The sequence below is a fragment of the Nothoprocta perdicaria genome, unplaced genomic scaffold (assembly GCF_003342845.1).
Source record: "Nothoprocta perdicaria isolate Ctin4 unplaced genomic scaffold, notPer1 scaffold_243, whole genome shotgun sequence".
Taxonomy (NCBI): Eukaryota; Metazoa; Chordata; class Aves; order Tinamiformes; family Tinamidae; genus Nothoprocta; species Nothoprocta perdicaria.
Window position 1 is genome coordinate 158,161 of NW_020455470.1, and position 22,193 is coordinate 180,353.

The following is a 22,193-nucleotide window of genomic DNA, read 5'->3' on the forward strand; positions in this document are numbered from 1 at the left end:
TAGCACGTTGTTTTGTGGGAATAAAGGAATGAAAGGAGGCGCGTGAAGCGCCGGTTCCTGGCTTGATCCCGTGCTGCTGGCACAGCCCGCTGGGATGCAGGCTTTCCGTCGCACAGGGAAGGAAGGAGGGGACTAAAATGCAGTTTGTGGTGAGGCTTTGAAAGGAGCTGATTCGAAACAGACCTTTCCACCTCGCTTCCTTCACGGTGTGAACTGAACTTACACACAGTCCTGCGGTGGGGCTGCATTTGTTAAACGCTTCACCTATGTGAATGTTTCCTTAATGAGGCCAGTTACAGTATTTAACTTATTCTTCCATACAAATGGGACTGTCCAGCTTCCAAACCATGTTGAACAGCGTTGACTGTTATGCCCTGGCGGCATTTTTATGCCCTGGTAAATCCCCAGCTTAATAGATAGTGGGCAGATCTTGCAGTTATCCCGGTGTCTGAGCTACTCTAAAAAGGAGAAAGGAGGAAGTCAATGAGACATAAGGTCTTAAGAGTATTTGATTTTTAGGTAGATGGTGCAGCTGGGTGGTTAAACATCCTCACTAGCTTCTTTAGACTCATTTTGGTAATGTGTTGGGAGCGTGCGCCGGCTGTGCCGCTGCCGGCCCGTGGAGCCTGGTGCTCAGCAGTGCTCTCTGGCAGCTCAACAAGGCCTGGATGCTCAGTTCTYGCATGAAAAAGAATGGGAGAAAATCCCTTCAAGTTGGATTTGCTCCACGGCAGGCTCGCTGAGCGATTTTGCTTCAGGGCGCTGTAGGAGAGTGAAGAAAATATTATTTAATTCATGGATGTTATGCTTGCTTATGCTTTCTCTTGGTATGTTGTAAAACTAATAGTTAGGAACAGGAAGTGTGTGCTAATATTGTGTCTGCAGCCACTGAAATAGCAGAAGTGAAATGTAGGTACCTTAGTGTCCATATGCTTCTGTTCTTGCTTGGAGAGGCCTGCCAAGGTAGGGTGGTATTTGGCAGGGGTTAGGGGAGTTAAGCTATTAGTACCTGCAAGATGAGCAGATTATACAGGCAGTGTAACTTGAAGTTATTACCAGAAACACTGCTTAGCTGCATGCTTAAAAACAAAATAGTACAAACCTGAACCGTGTGCTTCTGTGTGTACGTGTAATAAAGGCAAATTGTTAAAAGGTGGATGCTGGGGGAGTCCCTGTGTTCTGGTTTTCTAGGCTTGAGCTTGGACTATGACACGGGTTTGGCGTGTGTTTGCCTGCTGCTTGGCCTTGGCTTCTTCCAGTTCTGTGTCTCCCTGACATCCCAGTTCTCCATCCCGCYGACTTCTTGCCTCTCATAAGTGTGCCAGAGCAATTTAAAAATCACAGAAACCCTCAAACCTCACACAGGCAACTTTTCATGTTGAGTACATTTCATTGAGCCTATTCTCGGGTGCATTTTGTTGAATCTGTTCTCTGAATTCACCCAGAGGATTTGGGAATGCCCAGAGAGGTAGGAACATGTCAGTTTGCCGTCAAAGGAAATATTTGTATTCCTACACTGTCTTTTATTTGCCCCTGCATTGACCAGCCCACATCTATTATGCGATATAGTCTCCTTTTCACTTGTCTTAATACCAAGTTTTGTTCTGCTGCGTGTTCCTGGAACACCTCTTTATGGATTAGAAAGCTAATGATGATCTTGCCATTTGAAAAAATGTAGAAAAATCAGTCATCTTTTCCATTCTTCTTTTAGAAATAACCCTGAATTCCTCAAGAGTCAGTAAAATCAGGATTGAAAATTCCTCAAGAGTCAGTAAAATCAGGATTGAAAACCGCTGCTCCAGTGGTCAACATGTCCAGAGGAGGCGATCCCTTTCTGTGAGGGGCAAACTGTGAAGCAGGAGCTTTGCTCTGCTCTGGGTTTTGATTCCTTTACAACTGTGCACAAAGTAATTTCCCCATCTGTTCTTTCTCCAGAGGCCCTGCACCGCCCCTACGGTTGTGATGTTGAGCCCCAGGCACTGAACGAAGCCATCAGGTGGAGCTCCAAGGAGAACCTGCTTGGAGCTGCTGAGAGCGATCCCAATCTCTTTGTTGCACTTTATGATTTTGTAGCAAGCGGTGACAACACACTCAGCATCACCAAAGGTGAGTGCAGAGAGGCAAGCAGGTTGCAAATGCAGCTGCCCAAAACAGGAAGCTGAATCCTTCTCCAGTCATTCTGCTGGGAAGAACAGGACTGAATGGAGCTGGAGATTGTGTGTGAAATTGCTGATGGTGAATGCACCGCCGTGTCGCTTGTGTCAGAGGGACACCTGCCGGGCAGTTCTCCTGTTGCAGCGGGGGCTTTGTATGATACTGCTCAACAGTCTGCCCARCTCCTGTTGTTGTCCTAAGCTCTCCAAATCCCTGCCCTGGGGAGCGGGASAGAACAACCTTTACATTACTGCTGATGGCAGAACTCATCGCTCCTTCACGTGGAGCAAGATCAAGAATTYTAACAACTGCCTGCAGGCGTTTTTTCTGTCTCTGTTTATTCACTGTGTATATGAGAACACACACTGTTATACAGCTGTTTTACATCAAATGCCATTTAAGGCTTCAAGACAAAGATATTCCTCAGCTCTCCAAATAAAAAAGTCTCTCTGGTCTAAAAATCTGAACCACAGAAAGCTTTTGAATTGATCATCCAAGCTGCAGTAAAATAGGGAACAGTATCTTAAATTGTTCTGTTATCTATCTGAAACTTTACTTTTAATTTCTTTTAAATAGAACACTGCATTATGATTTCCCTATAGATTATTATTGTTTAGCTACCAGCGTAGGCTTAGGGTGCTGATTTTGAGCATCTCTCTTAATGAGACCCAACAGATCATTTTACTTTTTTTCCCCTTCTGGTCGTAGGTGAGAAGTTGCGAGTCCTGGGTTATAACCAGAATGGTGAATGGAGCGAGGTACGTTCAAAGAACGGGCAGGGCTGGGTACCAAGCAACTACATCACCCCGGTGAACAGCCTGGAGAAGCACTCGTGGTATCACGGGCCAGTGTCGCGCAGTGCGGCCGAGTACCTGCTGAGCAGCCTCATCAACGGCAGCTTCCTGGTCCGTGAAAGCGAGAGCAGCCCGGGGCAGCTTTCCATCTCGCTCAGGTACGAAGGACGTGTTTACCACTACAGGATCAACACCACCTCGGATGGAAAGGTAAGGTTCTGCGCGCAGAGGGAGTCAGGACRCCAGCTAAGAGGCCGTGCGGGTTCTGAAGCTGCAGACCTCGTTAGGTAGGGAGGGATGTGTGTAAGAGAAAATTGGCTTGCTGGCTTGATAATAAAGGAAGGGGACATCTCTCTCTCTGCTGTATTTCTTAACTCATAGAGCACCATTTGTATTCATCGTGGCTGAGGACATAGCTGGGGAGCAATGCAGTTCTTTGATGCAGTGATAAATTTCCCCTGCTCCAGTTGGAATAAGCACAGTTTTGGTAAATCCACATTTTTAGCCTTGATCAATCACATAACAGTATGTTGGGTTAAGGAATGCAGAGACTGGACTTAGCCCTTGGCTACAAGAATCCCAGTTTCTGCTTCTGGAGAGGATAGGGCAGCAGACAGCACTGCTGCTCCGGGATAGCCCTCCTCCATTTCCGTCTGCCACCTGCTGGTAAAAATCTCACATATTCATGTGCCCATACTGTGAACAACTACTACTTTAAAGTATATTTCCCATCCTTTTTTTTTTTTTTTTTTTAATCGTCTTCCAGTGTTAGTGAAAGCTTCCAGCCGCTGTTTTTAAGACAGACTCCTGGTTCTTTCTCAACAGGTATATGTGACAGCAGAAAGCCGGTTCAGCACCCTGGCAGAGCTGGTGCATCATCACTCCACAGTAGCAGATGGCCTGGTGACAACTCTGCATTACCCAGCACCCAAGTGCAATAAGCCCACGGTCTATGGCGTGTCCCCAATCCACGACAAGTGGGAGATGGAGCGAACTGATATCACCATGAAGCAYAAACTGGGGGGAGGGCAGTATGGGGAAGTCTATGTTGGCGTCTGGAAAAAATACAATCTCACGGTTGCTGTGAAAACACTAAAGGTAGGTTTCCAAGTTGCTATGTACCTGTTACTCTGCTGTCATTCATATTCAGGAATGGTGATGCATTCTCAATTCTGTYTGTCTAATGATACAAATGCCTGATCTGTATTAATCTGTATTAAATCCAGTATCTGTACTGGATCTGTAGTGGAAATCTGTATTTTATCTGTATTAATGCATTCTTGAGAGTAGTATGTAGAAMAAAGCTCGTGTATTGAACTTGACACTGTGCATAGGGCCTGGAAACATTTTTGATGCTTTTTCTGGCTCTGCAAGCTCCTGCAGGAGCTGCATATCCAAGCCTGATCAGTAGAAATAGTAACTGAGTGTGTTTCTTTTCCCTCACAAGCAATGTTCAGGTTTCTAAGAAAGCAAGAGTATTGGAAACATTATTTACAAGCTTTTCTGTGCTCCTGCAAAAGTTCAGCTTCTCCATTTATAATTCTTACCAAAGCCATTGAATAGCTGCAATTCYATGTATCTCCTACCTAAGGGAACTTTGAAACTTAATTTTTATGGCTGGCCAGTGGAAATAAGTCAGTAACTGAGAATTTTCCCCTACCAGCCACACTACTTTGGTAGTCCCAGTGGCTACCAMATAAGAAAGCATTGCAGCTACTGGGTGCTGTATATCTGTCACTCAGCAATGCTGCAGGCTGGCCAGCCAGATTTTCATGTGTGTTGTCTTCCTTTTTTGCTTTGGTAAAGGCCAAAAGAGCAAAATGGAGATGACGATACTGTCATTTATACTCACCTAGAATATGTGGTGTTCAACAGACCTTTCTCATAAAGATAAATTTTGTAGTCTTTTGTCTCTCTGTTTATCTAGGAAGACACCATGGAGGTGGAAGAGTTCTTGAAAGAAGCTGCTGTAATGAAGGAAATCAAACACCCAAACCTGGTGCAGTTATTGGGTTAGTTATTGGGTTAGCTTGATCTTTTTGTTAGTACTCGCTTTCTATCAAAATGAAATCTCTTGAAAAGCAGTGGCAGATATTCTATATTTGTATAACTTTTTTTAAAATCAGGTCAGGTTGGGGTGATGCTTTTGACAACTCTTCATGTAGTGTTGGAGCGAAGATACACTAATTTTAAACAAAACATCGAACAGCAACTTAATAAACAAGTTTGCTGTTGAGACCTGCCCATGCATCATGTGCAAGTTTGCATGTCAGCCTCCTGTTAGTTAATACCCCTCAAGCTTCGTTTTAGCTAAGTTTCTGAGATCAGTTATCAATTAAGAGTCTGATTCCTTTTTTTGCTTAGTTAAAGGAGCCTTCCAAAATTGTTTTCGGTCATTGTATCGATAGCACAGATCAAAAACATAAGAGCATTCAAAGTAATGAAAAATGTGTAGTGAAAAATGCAGCTACTACCTTTCCTCATTTAGCAGAGGTGTTTGTAGAAAGTTCAGAGATGTTTATAGAAAAAGCAGCACTGAGTAGAGCAAGCCGTCCATAACTAAGTAGAAGACACCAGGATTATTGCTGCTATGAGAAGGGACTACTGTGTGTTACCAGATAAGTACATGAGACCAAGGCATTRGAGATGCAGGTCAGATCAAACTTGGATCGATAGAAGAAATCTGTAGGCTTTACAGCTTGACTGTACTCTGTTTATCTCACTGGAAGGGCATGATATGGTGGTCATTCTTGAATTAACAGCTCTGTGGACTGTTTTACATGTACAAAGATTCTTAAGCAGATAGCCTGAATGTTTACTAGTGTTTAGTTGCATCTGGGCTTCTGCTGCTTTCAGGAGCAGCACTGTCAAGCCAAGCCTAGGAAGAAAGGAGAAATGTGAAGGATGTGAAGGATTTTGATAATCTCTGCTACTCTGTACCCGGTTAAAAAATGGGCACAGATGTCTTCTCAACCCTGTCTGGTATCAGGAGCAGAGACTTAAAGATTTTCTGCTCAGATGAATTTTGCCCCTCTGATGCATGGTRTTGTTTTGTTTTGTTTCCTGGATGTAGCAGACACTCAGCAGTGCTGTGGTGGGAAAGCAAATGTGTTGCACAGAGATTTGACATGGGTGTCCTGTTGCTGCCCTTCTCTAAAACATGCTTTGCACATAACTGCAATGACTGTAGCAGGTAGTCACCTGAGGAGTGTGTGAGCAGGCCCCACAGCACTGATCATTTGACAGCCAGCACACAAGGGAGTGCTTCCTGCTACTCCGGAGTGACATTCCAATCTGGAAATCTGGCCAATTGACAGGTACCTCCTTCCAGTTGGCCTCACTTTAGCTTGAAGTAGAGAGAGGGGAGGGAAAAAACAGATCAGAGCTGTTCAGAATACCTCCTGGTTCATTCTGTAACTCTCCCACGAGCAGATTGGCTGCTTTATGCACAGTATATACAAAGAGGAGTGATCTGATAAATGTGTTTCTCTCCATCCATGTGGACAGGGACAAAGTGGAACGATAGATAGAGGGATAGAAACCCTGCATATCAGGCTAACCTGCATTAATCCAGGTCTTGTAGAGGAAAGTTTTCAGTTTTTCACAAAACTTCTAGCTGGTACAAAGTAGAACAAACTGGTAGTCAATCAGGAATATTGGTGAGGTAAGGAAAAGGGAGCTTTGCTCATGTGCTGCTTCCTTCTCACCTCTAGGTGTGTGTACCCTGGAGCCACCCTTTTACATCGTGACGGAGTACATGCCCTATGGGAACCTGCTAGACTACCTGCGAGAGTGCAACCGGGAGGAAGTGAGTGCTGTTGTGCTGCTTTACATGGCCACGCAGATCTCCTCAGCTATGGAATATCTAGAGAAGAAAAACTTCATTCACAGGTGGGTAAATCCCACTGGGCTGGGGCAGTCTCTGGCCGTAGTGAGGGATGGAATTCCTTTTTCGTTCTGGAAAGTTTTCTTCCAAAATTCACCTTCACATCTGTTGTCTGTTTTGGTGTTGACACTACATCKTACCATCATTAAGGGAGATTTTGGTAGCTTTATAATTTGTTGCCATTTAGGTCTTTGGCACAGCCTTGCAGTGCCTTCTCCCTCAGACTTTCATATAAAACTTACAGTCTTTCACCTGACAGCTCTGAGAGTTAGTCGGTGCTGACMGTTCTGATGTCCCCCTTCAGGGCAAAGCACTGACAACCAAAATGTCCTGTTTTAATCCGATCAGATAAAATGGTGCCATAAAACTGTTACCGGTGTGTGAGAAGCTGCTGAGCCCATCCTGTTCCTAGGAAATGTAAACCTCTTATCATAACAGCTATCATACTGCAAATTCAGTAGAATTTGAAGTGTGAACCCGCATCTTACTGCTCATGGGAATTAACTCTGCTCAGTACTTGACCCTTTTTAGAGCAGTGCTCATATTGCCTTTACCTGCTGTACTGAGGAGTCCTTCAGAAGAGAGAGGAACAGACTACTCAACTACAATACTCTTATGACATAAATGTGCTCTTGCTCCAGTAAAACAGTATTTTTTATTTTATTTTATTATTATTTTTTTAATATAGGGACCTGGCAGCCCGAAATTGCTTAGTTGGAGAAAATCATGTGGTGAAGGTGGCTGACTTTGGCTTAAGCCGACTTATGACTGGAGATACCTACACAGCTCATGCTGGAGCCAAGTTCCCAATCAAGTGGACAGCTCCAGAGAGCCTGGCCTATAACACCTTTTCGATCAAATCAGACGTGTGGGGTAAGAAAACCCTACTCTGCTATTCTGTTCCATGATGTTTTGTTTTAATCTGACAGCCTGGGGAGGAAGTTRCTTTCTGGCCTGGGCAGAAACACATGGGTAAGGAGAAGTTCAAATGCTAGGCTATAACATTGAACGGAGGTTCAGTAGCATTTTTGGCACATAATGTCTCTATGAAGACTGGCCTAAAACATCTGCAAGAAAGAGACACTGCCTCAAGCTGCAGTGAAAGCCACAATTTGAACAAGCAGCAGAAGAGATAAGCAGAATCCTTATGACCAGGATCTTTTTTCCTCCTTGTGCAGCCTTTGGGGTGCTCTTATGGGAAATTGCCACCTATGGGATGTCACCGTACCCAGGCATTGACCTTTCTCAGGTGTATGATCTGCTGGAGAAGGGCTATCGGATGGAACAACCTGAGGGGTGCCCTCCGAAGGTTTACGAACTGATGAGGGCATGTAAGTATTTTCTTCCAGTTTGGGGGACGATGCCCAGGATAAGTGGGAGAAATCTGTAATTCTCTCCAACAGTCCTTTGCTTTTTGTGTGCCAGTTTGTTAGCTAGTGTAGAAATGTTCACATTACCAAAGAGATACCTGGTTACTGATGCAAAACAAGACCAGTCTTATGGAGTAGGAATTCACCTCCAAGAAGTGGCAAGTGGTACTAGTGTTTAGTGAACGGGACTGTCACTACAGAATCACGAAATCAAGGAAAATTCATTTCTCCCTGAACACAGCTGCTGTACAGGAGGGCAGCAGTTGTGAAACTAGTATAAAATGATTCCTACAAGACATGGCTTGGCAATGGCTATGCAAAGCTCCCTAATGCTATTTGACAAACTGAAAAATCTACCATTGAAAGACCAAAAGCTATCACTGTCATCATTCCATAGGTTACCAAGCCATGCCACAACATCGTGCTCCCTTCCTCCTTCCCCTGTTGGGTGCACGAGCCCATATTTTTCTTTTGGGAGACTCTGTGTGGATTTCAGTATTCAGAGCACTTGAGTGGAATGGTGCTGGCTGCTTTGCCCCCCACCAGTGTGAACTCATCCACCAGGTCACGGCAGATCGCCCGGGAGGTGGAGGTGGAAAGGAGGTGGAATTCTCCTTTGCCTGGACAAGGAAAAGGGAGATCAGAAAAGCCTGTGTGGATAGGAGAGACTGGGCTTTCTGAAACTGGTTCTTTTGCTCTCAAGACTTTTTCTTTTAGGATAAGTAAGGGTGATTGCTGCTATGAATTGGTACTTGATGAATCTAAAGCCCACATGGTAGCAGATCGCAGGCTGTGTGCAGGTCAGAGAGCTTAGGTTCTGCCTTGTTGAACAAAACACAAAATCTGCCTCTACCCTGCTTCAAAGAGGCCTTTTCTTGCTTTCCTATGCTGCAGGTTGGAAGTGGAATCCACCAGACAGACCTTCCTTTGCTGAGACCCACCAGGCCTTTGAGACCATGTTCCACGACTCGAGCATCTCTGAGGGTGGGTTCCACTTTTGCCTTACTTGTGCAACATAAGTAAAACAGTTTCAGCTCCATGTGGAGCTTTACAGACAGGCTTGCAAGGCTCCTCTGCTAGCCGTGTGATGAAAGCTTCATCCCTTAATGTTGTTAACCCTCTATTTGTAAATGTATGATCTCATGAGTTGCACAAATAGTGAATACACTTTAGAAATATTCTAGTGCAGGGAACATGGTAGCAATTCTTTTGAGCACCAACTTGCAAAGGAGCAGAGCTAGAGAATATCATCCCTTTCTATCCAGACTGAGCATACAGAGTAGTGAGTGGTGCTGAGAGAGAGACAGAGAGGAAAAGATACATCATACTCCGTATTGGACTGCAGAAATTGCATGATGAAATACTATTCTGCCGGTTTTCCTTTAGGAAAAAGTCTTCACTCCTTATTCTCTGGAGCTGCTACTTCACTACTTCTAGGAGCAAGTCTCTGCAAGTGAACTCCCAAGCATAGTCAATGAGGAGATAAATAGTGGTGAGAAGGGTGAAACTAGACAGGAAACGGGGAGAGCCATCCAGTCACTTCCCTCCTACAGGGGGAAAAGAAGACCCCCACACATCAGATGAGTGAATTCTACCAGGGCGGTTGTAGAATTGGCCCTTCAGTTGGCCCCTAGAAATGCCAGACTGGGGTGGTCAGATTTGTTTTCGTTGTTTTTAATCACTTACCTTGTATTTGTGTTGGGAAGAAAGTGAGCTGTCCTCCCTTCCCATAGGGAGAGCCAGTGCTTTGGCTGAAGTGAAGGAACTTAGATTCAGATCCAGAAGGAACACAACTTTGAGGAATTCCAGCAACCTCTGCGTGCAGCATCGTGATTAGAAACAGAAGCAATGGCTTTCTAGAGCTTTAGCTCTAGCCTATGAGCAGCCCTTGCCCCAGCACAGACCTTCTCTTGTACAGACCTTAACTGCATCTTTTGTGCTGAATTTGTGAAAATAGAAATGAGTTAATCTGAAAACATAAGAAGAGGCATCTTACTGTAAACACCTCAGATCTCGAGCAAAAACTGCATTTATAGATAACTTGCTTTCTCGGTCACGTGCCTTGTTCTTCCTAGTCTGGGTCTGTGCTAAAGAGACTTAGATTTCTTTTTTTCCTTCTTCTGCTGGTCTCTCTTCCAACTATTCCCTCTGTCTTTTTTTTCCTACAGAGGTTGCAGAGGAGCTTGGAAGAACAGCCTCCTCCTCATCCATAGTTCCTTACTTGCCCCGGTTGCCCATGCTTCCCTCCAAGACTAGAACACTGAAGAAACAAGCAGAGAACAAGGAGAATATTGAAGGAACACAGGACTCTGTGGAGCACTTGGCCTCCAGCTCAGCACCAGGTATGGGCATTGCCACTAGGACAGTGGCAATGACACCAAGCCTTCACGAAGGGTTTGCTGCTGTTGGAAAGTGCCAGAGAAATAGGCGAAAACAGAACGTCTCCTGACTGGAGGTCTGCAGCAGACTGTGCTGGCAGGAGGGCTTCTTGGCTTAACATTTCGGCAACGGTGCAGTTCAGTACAGTAGCTTTTCTGGGTTTGTACCCAAACGCAACACTTACTGTGTTACTCCAGCAGGACAGGCAAGGCTAGAAATCTCCCCGGCTGTGTTCACTCTTGACGTAGTGAAGTGGAGCGGTCAGACCGATGGAAGTTTTGCTTTCTCGGGGAGCTGATGTGACAGAAAGCAGGGGGGCTTTTTCTTCAGCAATGTAGAAGGGTGCAGAAGAGAGTGGGAGTTGTTGGTCACAGTCCAGGTGCCACTTTTCATTGCTGAGGATGCAGGAGAACTTCCCTTCACAACTGAGGTGGGACCATGCCTCAGCAGACGCTGTTCAGACCTCTCCATTTTGCTCTCAGGTTGTAGAGCAAAGAAACAAAATCCTGGAACGTGAAACGGTTTTGTGGCTCTGGTGAGGTGATTGTTCAGGTTTACTTAAGTTAGTAACCAAGTTAGTCCCACCTGGCCTAGGCACTCCTTTCTGTGACGGACTGGTGCTTTTAATGCAGACATTGAGGTATTCAGTCTTGTTGCCACTACAGCTGCATGGACGTTTACCAGCAGCCAGAAAACACCGCAGGCCTGTTGGTTGTACTTTCAATAAATCCTGCTGTATTTTTTTTCTCTTTAAATTTGGCTTTGTTACTTTTTAAACAAGACAGCTTCAAATCTAAAACTTACGAAATACAGGAGATTTTCTTTTATAATGGCAGTATTTAGGGAAGGAGGAAAAAGCTGTGGGAAGTAAGAAAATAACTGGAAGAAAAGAATACTTCACTTTTCCTTGAACTCTCTCCTAAATCTCAGGCAATAGGCAGGTTATGTATGCAGAAACAGGAAAAAAAATCAGAGGCACATCTACACAAAACCAGAAATGCTGTCTTCCTCTCTCAGTGCAGCTCGGCACAGCTGGGACAGCTGAGTAGCCCGGGCCGCTGCAGGACGGGAAGGTGGGAACAGAATGACTTTCAGCTTTGCCTTTGTTTCTTCTGCGTAGGCTTTATGAGAAGCGCCCAGCCGCCAGGCGGGTCCCCTGCTCTGCCGCGCAAGCAGAGGGACAAGTCGCCCAGCAGCCTGCTGGAGGATGCCAAGGAGACCACGTTCACCAGGGACAGGAAGGGCGGCTTCTTCAGCTCCTTCATGAAGAAGAGGAATGCGCCCACGCCGCCGAAGCGCAGCAGCTCCTTCCGGGAGATGGAGAACCAGCCCCACAAGAAATATGAGCTAACGGGTAACTTTTCCTCTGTTGCTTCCTTGCAGCACATGGACGGGTTCTCTTTTGCTGCCACACAGCAGGACGCCAGCCTGGCGCCGCCAAAGTGCTTTGGTGGGAGCCTTGTGCCGAGGACCGTCTATGGAGATGACAGCAGTGGTGCCAGCGGTGGCGGGGGCGTGAGCGCTGGTGGCGGGTGGTCGGGCATCACAGGTTTCTTTACACCACGCTTGATTAAAAAGACACTGGGTTTACGAGCAGGAAAACCCACTGGCAGTGAAGAAGCTTCAAAGCCTTTTCCAAGGTCCAACTCTACATCTTCCATGTCCTCAGGGCTTCCAGAGCAGGATAGGATGGCAATGACCCTTCCCAGAAATTCCCAGAGGTCAAAAATCCAGCTGGAACGGACAGTGTCCACCTCCTCTCAGCCAGATGAGAGCACAGGGAGGGCCAGTGACCTGCTTTCCAAACGGTTTGAAGAAGGCCCTGCTTTGACCAGAGAGAGACCAAAAGCAAAACTCTTGCCACGGGGCGCCACAGCTCTGCCTTTCCGAACGGCCTCTGCCTTGGAGGAGAAGGAGGGGCCGGGGCTGGCGGCAGCTCCTAAGAGCAAAGAGAAAAACTCTGGCCCACGGCAGGGGCCCCTTGAGGATGGTGAGAGGCCAGGCTGGTCGTCTCCAGGAAAGGCTGTAGCAATACTTCCAACCACTCACAACCACAAAGTGCCAGTTCTGATCTCGCCCACGCTAAAACACAGTCCAGCAGATGTGCAGCTCATTGGCACAGACTCTCAGGGTAATAAGTTTAAGCTCTTATCTGAGCATCAGGTCACTTCTTGCGGCGACAGGGACCGGCCCAGACGGGTAAAACCAAAGTGTGCTCCCCCTCCGCCGCCGGTGGCGCGGCTCCTGCAGCAGCCGGCCTCCGGCTCGGATGCAGCGGACGAGCCGGGTGCCGGGGCGGCAGCGCAGCACGACCAGGACTCGGGCGAGGGGAGCAAGAAGGCAGCGGCGCTGGCGGCGGCAGCAGCCGCTGCTGGCAAGTGTGGGAGGCCGGCGCTGCCTCTGCCTCAAGTGCCTCTGTCATCGTCTTCCACCTCCCCGGGGAAAATGGCCAACGGCTCGGCCGGCGCCCGCGCAGCGCTGAGAAAGACCAGGCAGGCCGCTGAGAAGATCCCAGTGGACAAGATCAGCAAGGAGGCGCTGCTGGAGTGCGCGGAGCTGCTCTCGAGCGCCATCGCCGAGCCGACGCCAAACAGCCAGCTGGTGGACACGGGGCACCAGCTGCTGGATTACTGCTCAGGCTACGTGGACTGCATCCCGCAGACACGCAACAAATTTGCCTTCCGCGAAGCCGTGAGCAAGCTGGAACTGAGCCTGCAGGAGCTGCAGGTGTCCTCGGCAGCTGCTAGCGGCCCTGGGGCAAACCCTGTCCTTAATAACTTATTGTCTTGTGTCCAAGAAATCAGCGATGTGGTGCAAAGGTAGCTACTGTCAATCTGGGTAAGAGAAACACACATGGGTGTGTTGGTGTGTGTGTGTGTGTGGGGGGGGTCTTTTTCTGTACTGATGCTTTCAAAAGGAAAGACTGATACTTGAGTATGTGAAGTACCTCAGATCACTGAGTTCTCCTCACGTTTACAGGTTCATCTCAAAAATGGGGAGGAAGGGGGTAGATTGGAGCTGTAAAGGACAGCAGCCAAAGCTGGGTTGGGGAAAGGGCTGATGCACTGACGGTGCTCAGAGCTGCTGCAGGCGGAGGTGTGAGCCCAGTGGCTCCTGCTTGGCTGGTGCTGCCGTAAGGAGAACTGCAAAATGAGCTAATGTGTGGAAATCGTCCCTTCTCCCTCCCGTCCGCTTCACCCGTCACACGGCCTCCTTTCCATGGCACATGAAGCATCAGGGATGCCGGGCAGGCTCAGCACTGGATCCTCCCCTCCCCAGCACGCAGCCTTCACTCACTTGAAACCCATTTCTAGTGGTCGAGCACGGGTGCTAATTGATGGTCATTTGTGAGTAGTTTGGGGTTCTTGCACAGCTCGCCAGTGTTGTCGTTACTGCAGGGTGGGGAGGAGGGGGGGTGGTTTTCTGGGTTTTTTTTTCTTTTTTTTTTTTTTTTTTTTAAGCTGTAGCTTGTTTCTAACTTGTTGCCTGGTTGACTGCCCCGTTCTGCTTCGTTACCCTGAGGCCATAGGTGAGGCCGAGCCGCCAGCACGTGTGGCTGCACCTGAGCGCTGCTGTGGCCGCTGGAAAAGCAGCGGCTCCAAAAACCCTGCAGCCTGGTGGCTTCCTGGGGGTTGCCATCCTGCCGCACGCCGAGGGGACGGTTCCTGCGGCCGCTGAGCAGGGCCCTGCAGCCAAGGCAGTTGCCGGCGGAAGGTGGCCCCGTTGGCCGCAGAAAGGCAGGACCTGCGCACAGCCCCCTCAGCAGCCCTCGCTCGAGCTGAGCAGGGGAGAAAACAGGCCTAGTAGCCACCTCCAGATGCAGACACGCTCCTGCACACACTGCTGGCCACGATGGAGCCTTGCTTTGCACCTTAAATCCTTTTTGGTTTTGACTAAAGTGCATTTTAAACCTGTTTTCAAAGCATTACTGTGCTGCTTTTGCCTGCATATGGTGTGCAGGGGGTCCTGGTGTGCACAAGTGGCTGGAAGCCCCCAGGCAGCCCGGTGAGATGGGCCGAAAAGCATCCCTGAGTGCAGTGGGGAATGGGGAAGAGGCTGCGCTGGGAATCTGGTCACGCTCCAGACTGGTATCTCCTAGACTGTGCCGAGAGCTTTCGTGGTTTAACCTTACCTCCCTTAGCCCTCTCTATTGCAGGCACGCATCCCTGCTCACCGAGCCCTCCGCCTTTGGAAAGGGGATGTGCAGAGGGAAGAGTCTTGGGCAGCTGCTTCGTGTTGCCTTGTAGACATCAGAGGGGTTGCAGAGGCTGCTGCAGTGTCACAGATCCAGGGTTTCCCTGTGTGCTGCCGCTCCTCAGCCGGGCAGTGAGGGTCCAGGACTGGGGTGATTCCCAAGGGAAAGGTGCCCTAATCAGAAACACTTGAGCCTTTCATAGACATTACTGCAATTCTTGTAAGTAGCATGAAAGAAGCCTTTTTTCCCCCCTGGGTGCCAGTCATTCAGGGCAGCTCCAGCTGGAAGAGCAGGCAGGGACGTGGAATCGAGCTGATTGTCCGCGTTAAAAAAAAATGTTTGTAAAGCGAGGGGGCTGGGGGCACCTCCCTCCGGCTCCGGGTCGCAACCTGCTGCACTCGGCCCTTGGCTGGCAGCACCTTCGTTGAATGGAGGCCTTCCTTACACCTGGCAGCACTGGGCTGGGTTGGGAGTTTTGCGATAAGCAGCTGGGAGGGAGGCGCAGGGAGCAGCGGTGCCGGCCCGAGGAGCCGCCGCGCTCCCGTCACCCTCGCGCCGGCCACGCTCACCAACCACGATGGTCTTCTACCACACAACCGGCTGGGCTTTATCGCTTAAAACACTCACCCCACCACTCTCCGGGAGATGACAAACGGAAGGGCAGCAGCCCAGCATGCTCAGAAGCCTCCTGCTTCCACCGCTCAGCACCTCGTGGCGGCTGCCCAGCTCGGCACGTGCTTTGCAGCAGTAGTGAGCGCATGGAGGGCAGGAAGGCATTAAATTGAAACGCGTTAATCACCAATCACTCTAGCAGTGTTGTCAACTGTTTTTTGTTTTAAATTGTTATTGTAATATATTTCGGTTGTTTTTCTAATTTAATTCTCTCACTATTGTCTGACTGTGAACTGCGAACAGTGTTAAACTTGATGTAAATAAGGCCCTTGGAAGGGCCTCTTTGCCTGTCGTTCCACGAAGTTTTGCCAATTTGCATTTTGTTTTAAATAAAGGTTGCAATATTTTATTGGCAAATAAACTAGAATATAGGCTGCTGCTTTTTTTTTTTTTTTTTTTTTTTTTTTTTAAATACATTTGAGCTTACTCACTACCAAGCTGACGTTTGCTATTTGGCCTTGACAACACAAGAAGACTTATTAACCTGTTAATACGGGAGATAATTGTGCCAGTTTGCAAAGAGCAGCAGCCATCTTTATTCCTGCCTTTAAGCCTGACCTTCCTGCTGCCAGGCAGGGGTGGTGGGAGGTGGTTCCCGGTGCTGCCGCCGTGTAACCCGGCATCAAACAGGCACCGTGGGGTGACGCAGCCCAGCGCAGGCTCCTGCACCACCAGCGTGACAGCCGCCTTGTGATCAGGGACACCCGCGTTTTAACCAGTAATAGCAGGAACTGCTCGACATCCTAAAAGATCTCAGCTGGTCCCTGGTGAATTTTCTCTGCAAGCTGGCTGCACCACAGCTCACCCACACGTGACCCCCCTGTCTTTCTCAAGGTTTTGGCAGCATTGAGGCTTTTGGTTAGATGATGGTCCATAAGCTACAGTTCAGAGGAGCCTCACAAGGCGCAGGCTGGCACGAACCTTCAGGTCCAGCCTTCAATCAGCGAGGCTGAAATAACCGCGTCAAGAGAAGGAAGCAGCCAGCCCATCTGCTGCCTTGGACTGCGAGGCCTCATGAGATGACGGAGCCGGGAGGGAAACACGACTCTGCAGCAGGACTGAGAGCGGCTGGTCAATCTTTTCCTGGTGCTTGTGCCCGCCCCTGGCACCACGGAGCAGCTCAAAGCTTAAAATGGATCCAAGGTCCAGACGCACGTTGAGCGCCCGGGTGACTAAACGCTGTCCTTGGCATGTGCTGTTTCATCTGATCTTCCTTGGCCTGGCTCTGTTGGAAGCGAGTTTTGACCCGGGGGTCACAAAGCAATTCCTGTAATGCTGTTGAAATTTTTGGCCCTGCTGTAACCTAGTTATCATTTGGCAAGTACCCAGACAGCAAACAGCCCCACTGTGTAGCAATGCTGATACCTGCCAAAGCCATAGCATGCAATGCACTTAAAAAAAAACAAAACAAAACAAACAAAAAACCCACCCGTATTCAATCTCAGAAAACTGAAAACCAGAACTCAGCTGCAACCTGTTCTTCAAACCACTGACCAACTCCACTGCCCTCTGGCCTTGAGAGGGGCTTTTGTCTCTCGCTAAATCAATCCTTGCAGCAAGGCAAGCAGCAATTCACACTCAGAAAGGTCACTTTAATCTCAGCACCCACTATATGTTCTGCTTATTCCCATAGTGGCTTCCATACAACGGAAGGCTCCAAAAACAAAAAGGAGAGCAGGGACACTCCAAGCAAGAGCCTAAGGATCTGGCATCTGCAGAGAAGATAATAAAAAAGTCATTTTCTTTGTGCAGGGGCCTCCTTGTGAAGAGCACAAACCTGTCACACGTGTCCCTGGACACGAGACAACCTTGTGGAAGCAGGAGAACAGCAGGAGCGTGGCCAGCGGGTGCAGCACGGGGGCTCGCGAAGGCACCAAGAGAGCAGGGGGCAGATTCCACCAGACGGAGCGCCAGTCTGTCCGGGGCCCTCAGGATACAGCAGCAGCGCGGGGCCTTGGACCTGCCTGCAGCGCAGCATCATGCAGCACTGCTCAGGCCTTTACCTGCTAAAAGGTGGGACTCCAAAACACCGACTCGACTGGGTGACAATCAAGCACAAGCTATTCCATGTCCCCCTCAGTAAGATCCCGCAACAGCCCTCCCAGTAACAAGGGAAGTTTCCGTCCCTGCCCACGTGCAGCCTGAGTGTGTGGGCAGAGGGCAGCTCCGAGGGGCACAGCTACCTTCCTCCCCGGCAAAGTCCCACCAGATGTTCAGGGAAGGAAGTAATTGATGCGCTGAGATACAGATTTGCAGCCCTGTGCTGAGAAAAGTTTCTCCTCTTTGGGGACGAACACCATCATCTTGGCCACCTCGTCAAGGGCTGCCTCCGTGTAGGGCAGCGCGCGCGCCAGGAAGGCGTCTCTGGCGCACAGCCTCACGTGGCGGCGCTCCAGGGGCAGGAACGGCACGAAGAAGTCGATGAGGTTCTCCTCGAGGAAGTGGCTGCGGGCGTAACCGCCATCTGTGGGAAAACACAGCGCAGCACGAAGGTCAGAGCAGCCCTGCTCATCGCTGCCTGTGCTGCAGAGCTTCGCAAGGCTCAGCCTGGCCTCAGCAGAGGCTGCGCGCTCGGAGGCACCCAGCTTGGTAGGGAGGCCAGGTGGCATCGCTGGGGGCGGGGGGGGTCCCCATTTTCAGCTGGGATCTGGCACCCCCTGCAAAGGCAACATCTCTGTCTCCAAAGTGGCTCTTGGGCAATTCATCCAGGCCTACGTGGTGGGAGAAAGACACCCACTTACAAAAGTTGTCCAGCACTTCATCTGACCACAGCTATGCTGCGAGGAATCTCAGCACCTCCCTGAGACATTGGCTGCCCCTTGGCACAGCTGGGAGCCGAAAAGCAGCCCTGGGCTGTGGAGGAGATGCCCGTTGCCTGGAGCACCCTCCTTTGTGGCACAAGGCGCAGCAGCCCGGCTCCATTACCTGCAGGCTGCAGCAGCTCCCGCCGCAGCCGCTGCTCCAGAAGCTCCATGGGGATCTCCTCCCTCGGCCGCCTGGCTCGCCGGAAGTCCAGGGCCACCTCGTTGATGGCGTTACCACCGATGCTGCTGCAGAAACAAGGTATGTTGCTCAACCTCAACCCCAGCAACAAACTGCTCGGGGCTGCCAGCAGCTCCCTCTACAAGCAGGCTCAGCAATCCTATTAGCAGTGGGGGATTTAGTGTAGGGTCAGCACCCACGGCTTTCCCATACAGAGGAACTCGCTTCTCAGTGAGCTCCCCTCTGTACACATTTATGGAACAAGAGCTTTCCACCTTGCCAGCACGGAGCCTGGGGGAGCTGCTTCCTGCCCAGGGTGGCAGCAGGAGCCAGCAGAGTGACCCACTGCCGGCGTCTCCCATCCTGGCTGGGATGCAGCTGACTCTGCAGGTGACACTTGGCATCCCACCAAACTCTAAGCCGGGCTCTCAGGGCAGAGGGCTGCGCGGACGGCAGCACCCCACTAGCAGCAGAGCCCTGGCAGCTCTTCGGGCAGCAGCCCAACGCCTGGCAAAGCGCGTCCTGCCCGTGGGACAGCAGGGAACCCGCGGCAGGGGCACAGGGTGCCAGGCTGCCTCCTCATCCCCAGCTGCTGTCCCTGCACGCTCCATCACTGCAGGAGAAGCAGCCCCTTTGGCCAAGGAGACGCAGCCAGGCCCGGCCCATCGGTACTGCCCAGGCCCGCATGGGCAGCCGGCCCTCCTGGGGCAGCTTTGGGTCGGGCTGCCACAGCAGGTTATGGAAGGGCCCCGAGGCCCCTCCCTGCTGCTGCAGGTCAAGACAACCTGCTCCCTTGGCAGCCAGGGCTGCGACACCTGCCTGCAAGGCCTGCCAGGGCACGCGGGCCGCTCGCGTGGCCGCCTGAGCGGGACGGGAGCACAACCAGGCAGGATTTCCTCCTTTCCCGGCAACACGGGGTGTGCGTGGGCAGGACTGGAAGCTGGTCCGTTCTGCAAACGCCAGGAGATACACGGGCAGTCTGCCAGGAGGCCAGAGCACGAGTCTGCACCGGGGGAGCCAGTAGGAATTGCCGCTTAGGTGGAGAGGAAACAGAACGAGGCTCCACAACCGTCCTGCCACCAGCTGCCTGCCAGAACCAGATGGAAGGCCATGCATCAGATGCAACGGAGGTGCTCAAGATGCTTCTTTCCTTGGCGTTCCTTTGCCTCGCTCCCTGGTTTTGGGGTGTCACGCTTCTCCACGTGCTGCTCTACCTAGGCCTGAGTTGGGGACAGTGTTACGGCGTGGAGATGTCAAGTCCTTTCTTAGGAAAGGACCAAACCTGCACTCACTAAACCTCATGAAGAGGCGATGCTGGGGTCGGCCCTTGCAGCGCAAGTGACTAAGGCACCTTGGCCTTGGCACCTTGGATGTGGGCAGGCAGCTGAGAGCTGCCCCTCTCCGCTGCTGCCCAGCGCAGCAGTGCTGTGCAAGACAAGAACATCGCAGCAGGGTCCACAGCGCCCGCTTGGCTCCCCGAAGTGCAGGGCTCCCCTGCTCGGACGGGCAGGGTGCTCCGCGCAGCCACTGGGCTGCAACTCTTGCTGGGGCCTCATCACAGAAGCCCTGCAGCAGATCAGGTGTCTCTGCTAAGCTGGACCCCAGCTCCGCCAGTATTTGACCTGTACCCAGGCAGGGTGGCCAGCATCAATGAGCACAACCGACCCGATAGGCCCCCTCCAAACCCGAGCTCCTCACAAGCCCTAGGGACAAAACACCATCATTTTTGTTCCTGCCCATATGCTTGGGGCACCAGAAGTCACCTGAGGAAGAGGAAGATGGATCTCCGATTGCCTGCTTGGTCCTTGTTGTCACGGTGAGCCATGAAGGGCTTGATGGCATCCAGAAGGCCAAAGTGAAGTTTCTCTGCTTCGTCAAAGATGAACAGGGACTGCTGGCAGAGCTGTGTGGTCTCGCTGATTTGCTTCTCCAGCTGAACCTGCAGAGCAGCAGGAGGAGTAGGGATCTCCGAGAGGCGCCAAGCCCAGACCAACCCGAGCAGCCCTGTGCCGAGGGCGCTCACCTTGTATGAGTCCACGTACTGGGCATGGGGGAAGTGGAAGAGCGAGATGAACGTCCTGACGCACTCGCTCCTCAGCCCGTCCCGGTACAGGTGACTGGCCACCATGCGGGCCACAAAGTTCTTGCCCGTGCCAGACCAGCCGTGGAAGGACAGCACCAGCGCCTTCTCCGGCTGTGGCTTCTGCAGAAACCCTCGCACCGCCCGCAAAACAACTTCTCCAGCCAAGTGCTGCCCATGGAGCTGCCCGTTGAGCTCCGATTCAAGGCCTGCAGGAACAGGAGCGCAGCCTCAACACCCCATTTCCAGCTGCTACTGCTTCAGGTGAGAGCAAGAGGAGAAGATGAGCCATGGAGCTGGGCCCACCTAACCCTGCTGGTGGGGCCAGGGCGCCAGAGCTGGCGTTAGAGCTGCAGGGTTAGCAAGACAGGCAGGACTTGAAGAAGTTTGAGTGCAGTGAGGGAGAAACCTGCACTCTCCCCTGTGTGCCGCTGACTGCAGAATGGCACAACTCTTCCACTGACTCCCTTTTTCCTTTGGAAACTGGAGGAAATACTTGATGACTGTGAAGAGAGCACTCGTCTCACGTCTCAGTGCCAGTGAAATGCAATGACACTGGTCATGGGCTTAGCGTGATAGCCCCAGTGTAGCTGCCTGGCCTGCAACTTGGTCCTGGCCCAGGCTGGATCTTGCTGCATGCACCTGGGAACCGCAGGATGGACCAGGACGGGCCTTGGGGAAAAGCAGAGCAGATAGATAGGCTGTGTGGTAAGAGATGCAGTGTCAGAACTAACACTGCTCTGAGACTGGACTGGGCTCAGCTCCTCAGCCCTCCTTGCCTGCTCAGCACCCAGCTGGGGACCGTCCTTCGCCTACATCGCTTGGTTTTAATTGTGTTTAGGCAAAGCAGGGATCATTCCAAGTGCACCACTGAAAGGCACGGCTAGGGGTCCCAAGGACCTACCCGTGACGTTGTTGAGCACCCTGCAGTCCCCCGTCGCGCCGCAGCTGCCGAAGCTGCAGTACCAGGCAGAGAGGATCTCCAGGAAGTCCTGGCCCACCAGGGGCAAGCTCCAGCCTGGGGAAGGGCCTCGGTCACAACAGGGAAGCGTCCCGGGGCCCCAGACAGGAGACAGCCTTCCCCAGTAGTTCCCAGCTTTGATGCGGTCCCTGCCGCCTGTCGCAGCTGGGGGAGCGCGTGATGCCCCATGTGCTGCCCCACACTGTCCCACACCACCCCGCACTGCCCCACACCACCCCGCGCTGTCCCGCGCGCTGCCCCACGCTGTCCCACACTGTCCCACACCGCCTGGCGCTGTCCCGCGCGCTGTCCCACACTGTCCCACACTGCCCCGCACTGCCCCACACCACCTGGCGCTGTCCTGCACGCTGTCCCACACTGCCCCGCGCTGTCCCACACTGTCCCACACCACCTGGCGCTGTCCTGCACGCTGTCCCACACTGTCCCACACTGCCCCGCACTGCCCCACACCACCCCGCGCTGTCCCGCGCGCTGCCCCACGCTGTCCCACACTGTCCCACACCGCCCCGTGCTGTCCCACGCGCTGTCCCACACTGTCCCACACCGCCCGGCGCCGTCCCACACACTGTCCCACACCGCCCCGCGCTGTCCCGCACACTGCCCCGCACTGCGCGCGGCGGGCAGGGCGGGCAGCGCGGCGGGCTCTCGGGTTCTCACCGGCGCGGGGGCCGCGCTCCTCGCGGCGCGGCTCCTCGCAGC

The 22,193-nt window shown here is 51.5% G+C and overlaps 2 protein-coding genes across 2 annotated transcripts in view; one reads left to right on the forward strand and one right to left on the reverse strand.

Moving 5' to 3' along the window:
* ABL2 (ABL proto-oncogene 2, non-receptor tyrosine kinase) overlaps positions 1–13,861 on the forward strand; it is an 18,240-nt gene extending 4,379 nt beyond the window's left edge. The window contains exons 2-12 of the mRNA XM_026039840.1: positions 1,909–2,106; positions 2,863–3,158; positions 3,774–4,046; positions 4,876–4,960; positions 6,662–6,839; positions 7,523–7,707; positions 8,013–8,165; positions 9,099–9,188; positions 10,373–10,546; positions 11,704–11,937; positions 12,253–13,861. Of these exons, the coding sequence (XP_025895625.1) occupies positions 1,909–2,106; positions 2,863–3,158; positions 3,774–4,046; positions 4,876–4,960; positions 6,662–6,839; positions 7,523–7,707; positions 8,013–8,165; positions 9,099–9,188; positions 10,373–10,546; positions 11,704–11,937; positions 12,253–13,406 (3,020 nt within the window). The 3' untranslated portion in view covers positions 13,407–13,861. The remainder of the gene's footprint in view (positions 1–1,908; positions 2,107–2,862; positions 3,159–3,773; positions 4,047–4,875; positions 4,961–6,661; positions 6,840–7,522; positions 7,708–8,012; positions 8,166–9,098; positions 9,189–10,372; positions 10,547–11,703; positions 11,938–12,252) is intronic.
* A 2,420-nt stretch (positions 13,862–16,281) lies between these two features.
* Positions 16,282–22,193, reverse strand: part of TOR3A (torsin family 3 member A) — an 11,704-nt gene continuing 5,792 nt past the window's right edge. The window contains exons 3-8 of the mRNA XM_026039841.1: positions 22,152–22,185; positions 21,417–21,530; positions 20,456–20,721; positions 20,196–20,371; positions 18,376–18,500; positions 16,282–17,914 (exon numbers count right to left, since the gene is read on the reverse strand). Coding sequence (XP_025895626.1) covers positions 17,664–17,914; positions 18,376–18,500; positions 20,196–20,371; positions 20,456–20,721; positions 21,417–21,530; positions 22,152–22,185 — 966 coding nt within the window. The 3' untranslated portion in view covers positions 16,282–17,663. The remainder of the gene's footprint in view (positions 17,915–18,375; positions 18,501–20,195; positions 20,372–20,455; positions 20,722–21,416; positions 21,531–22,151; positions 22,186–22,193) is intronic.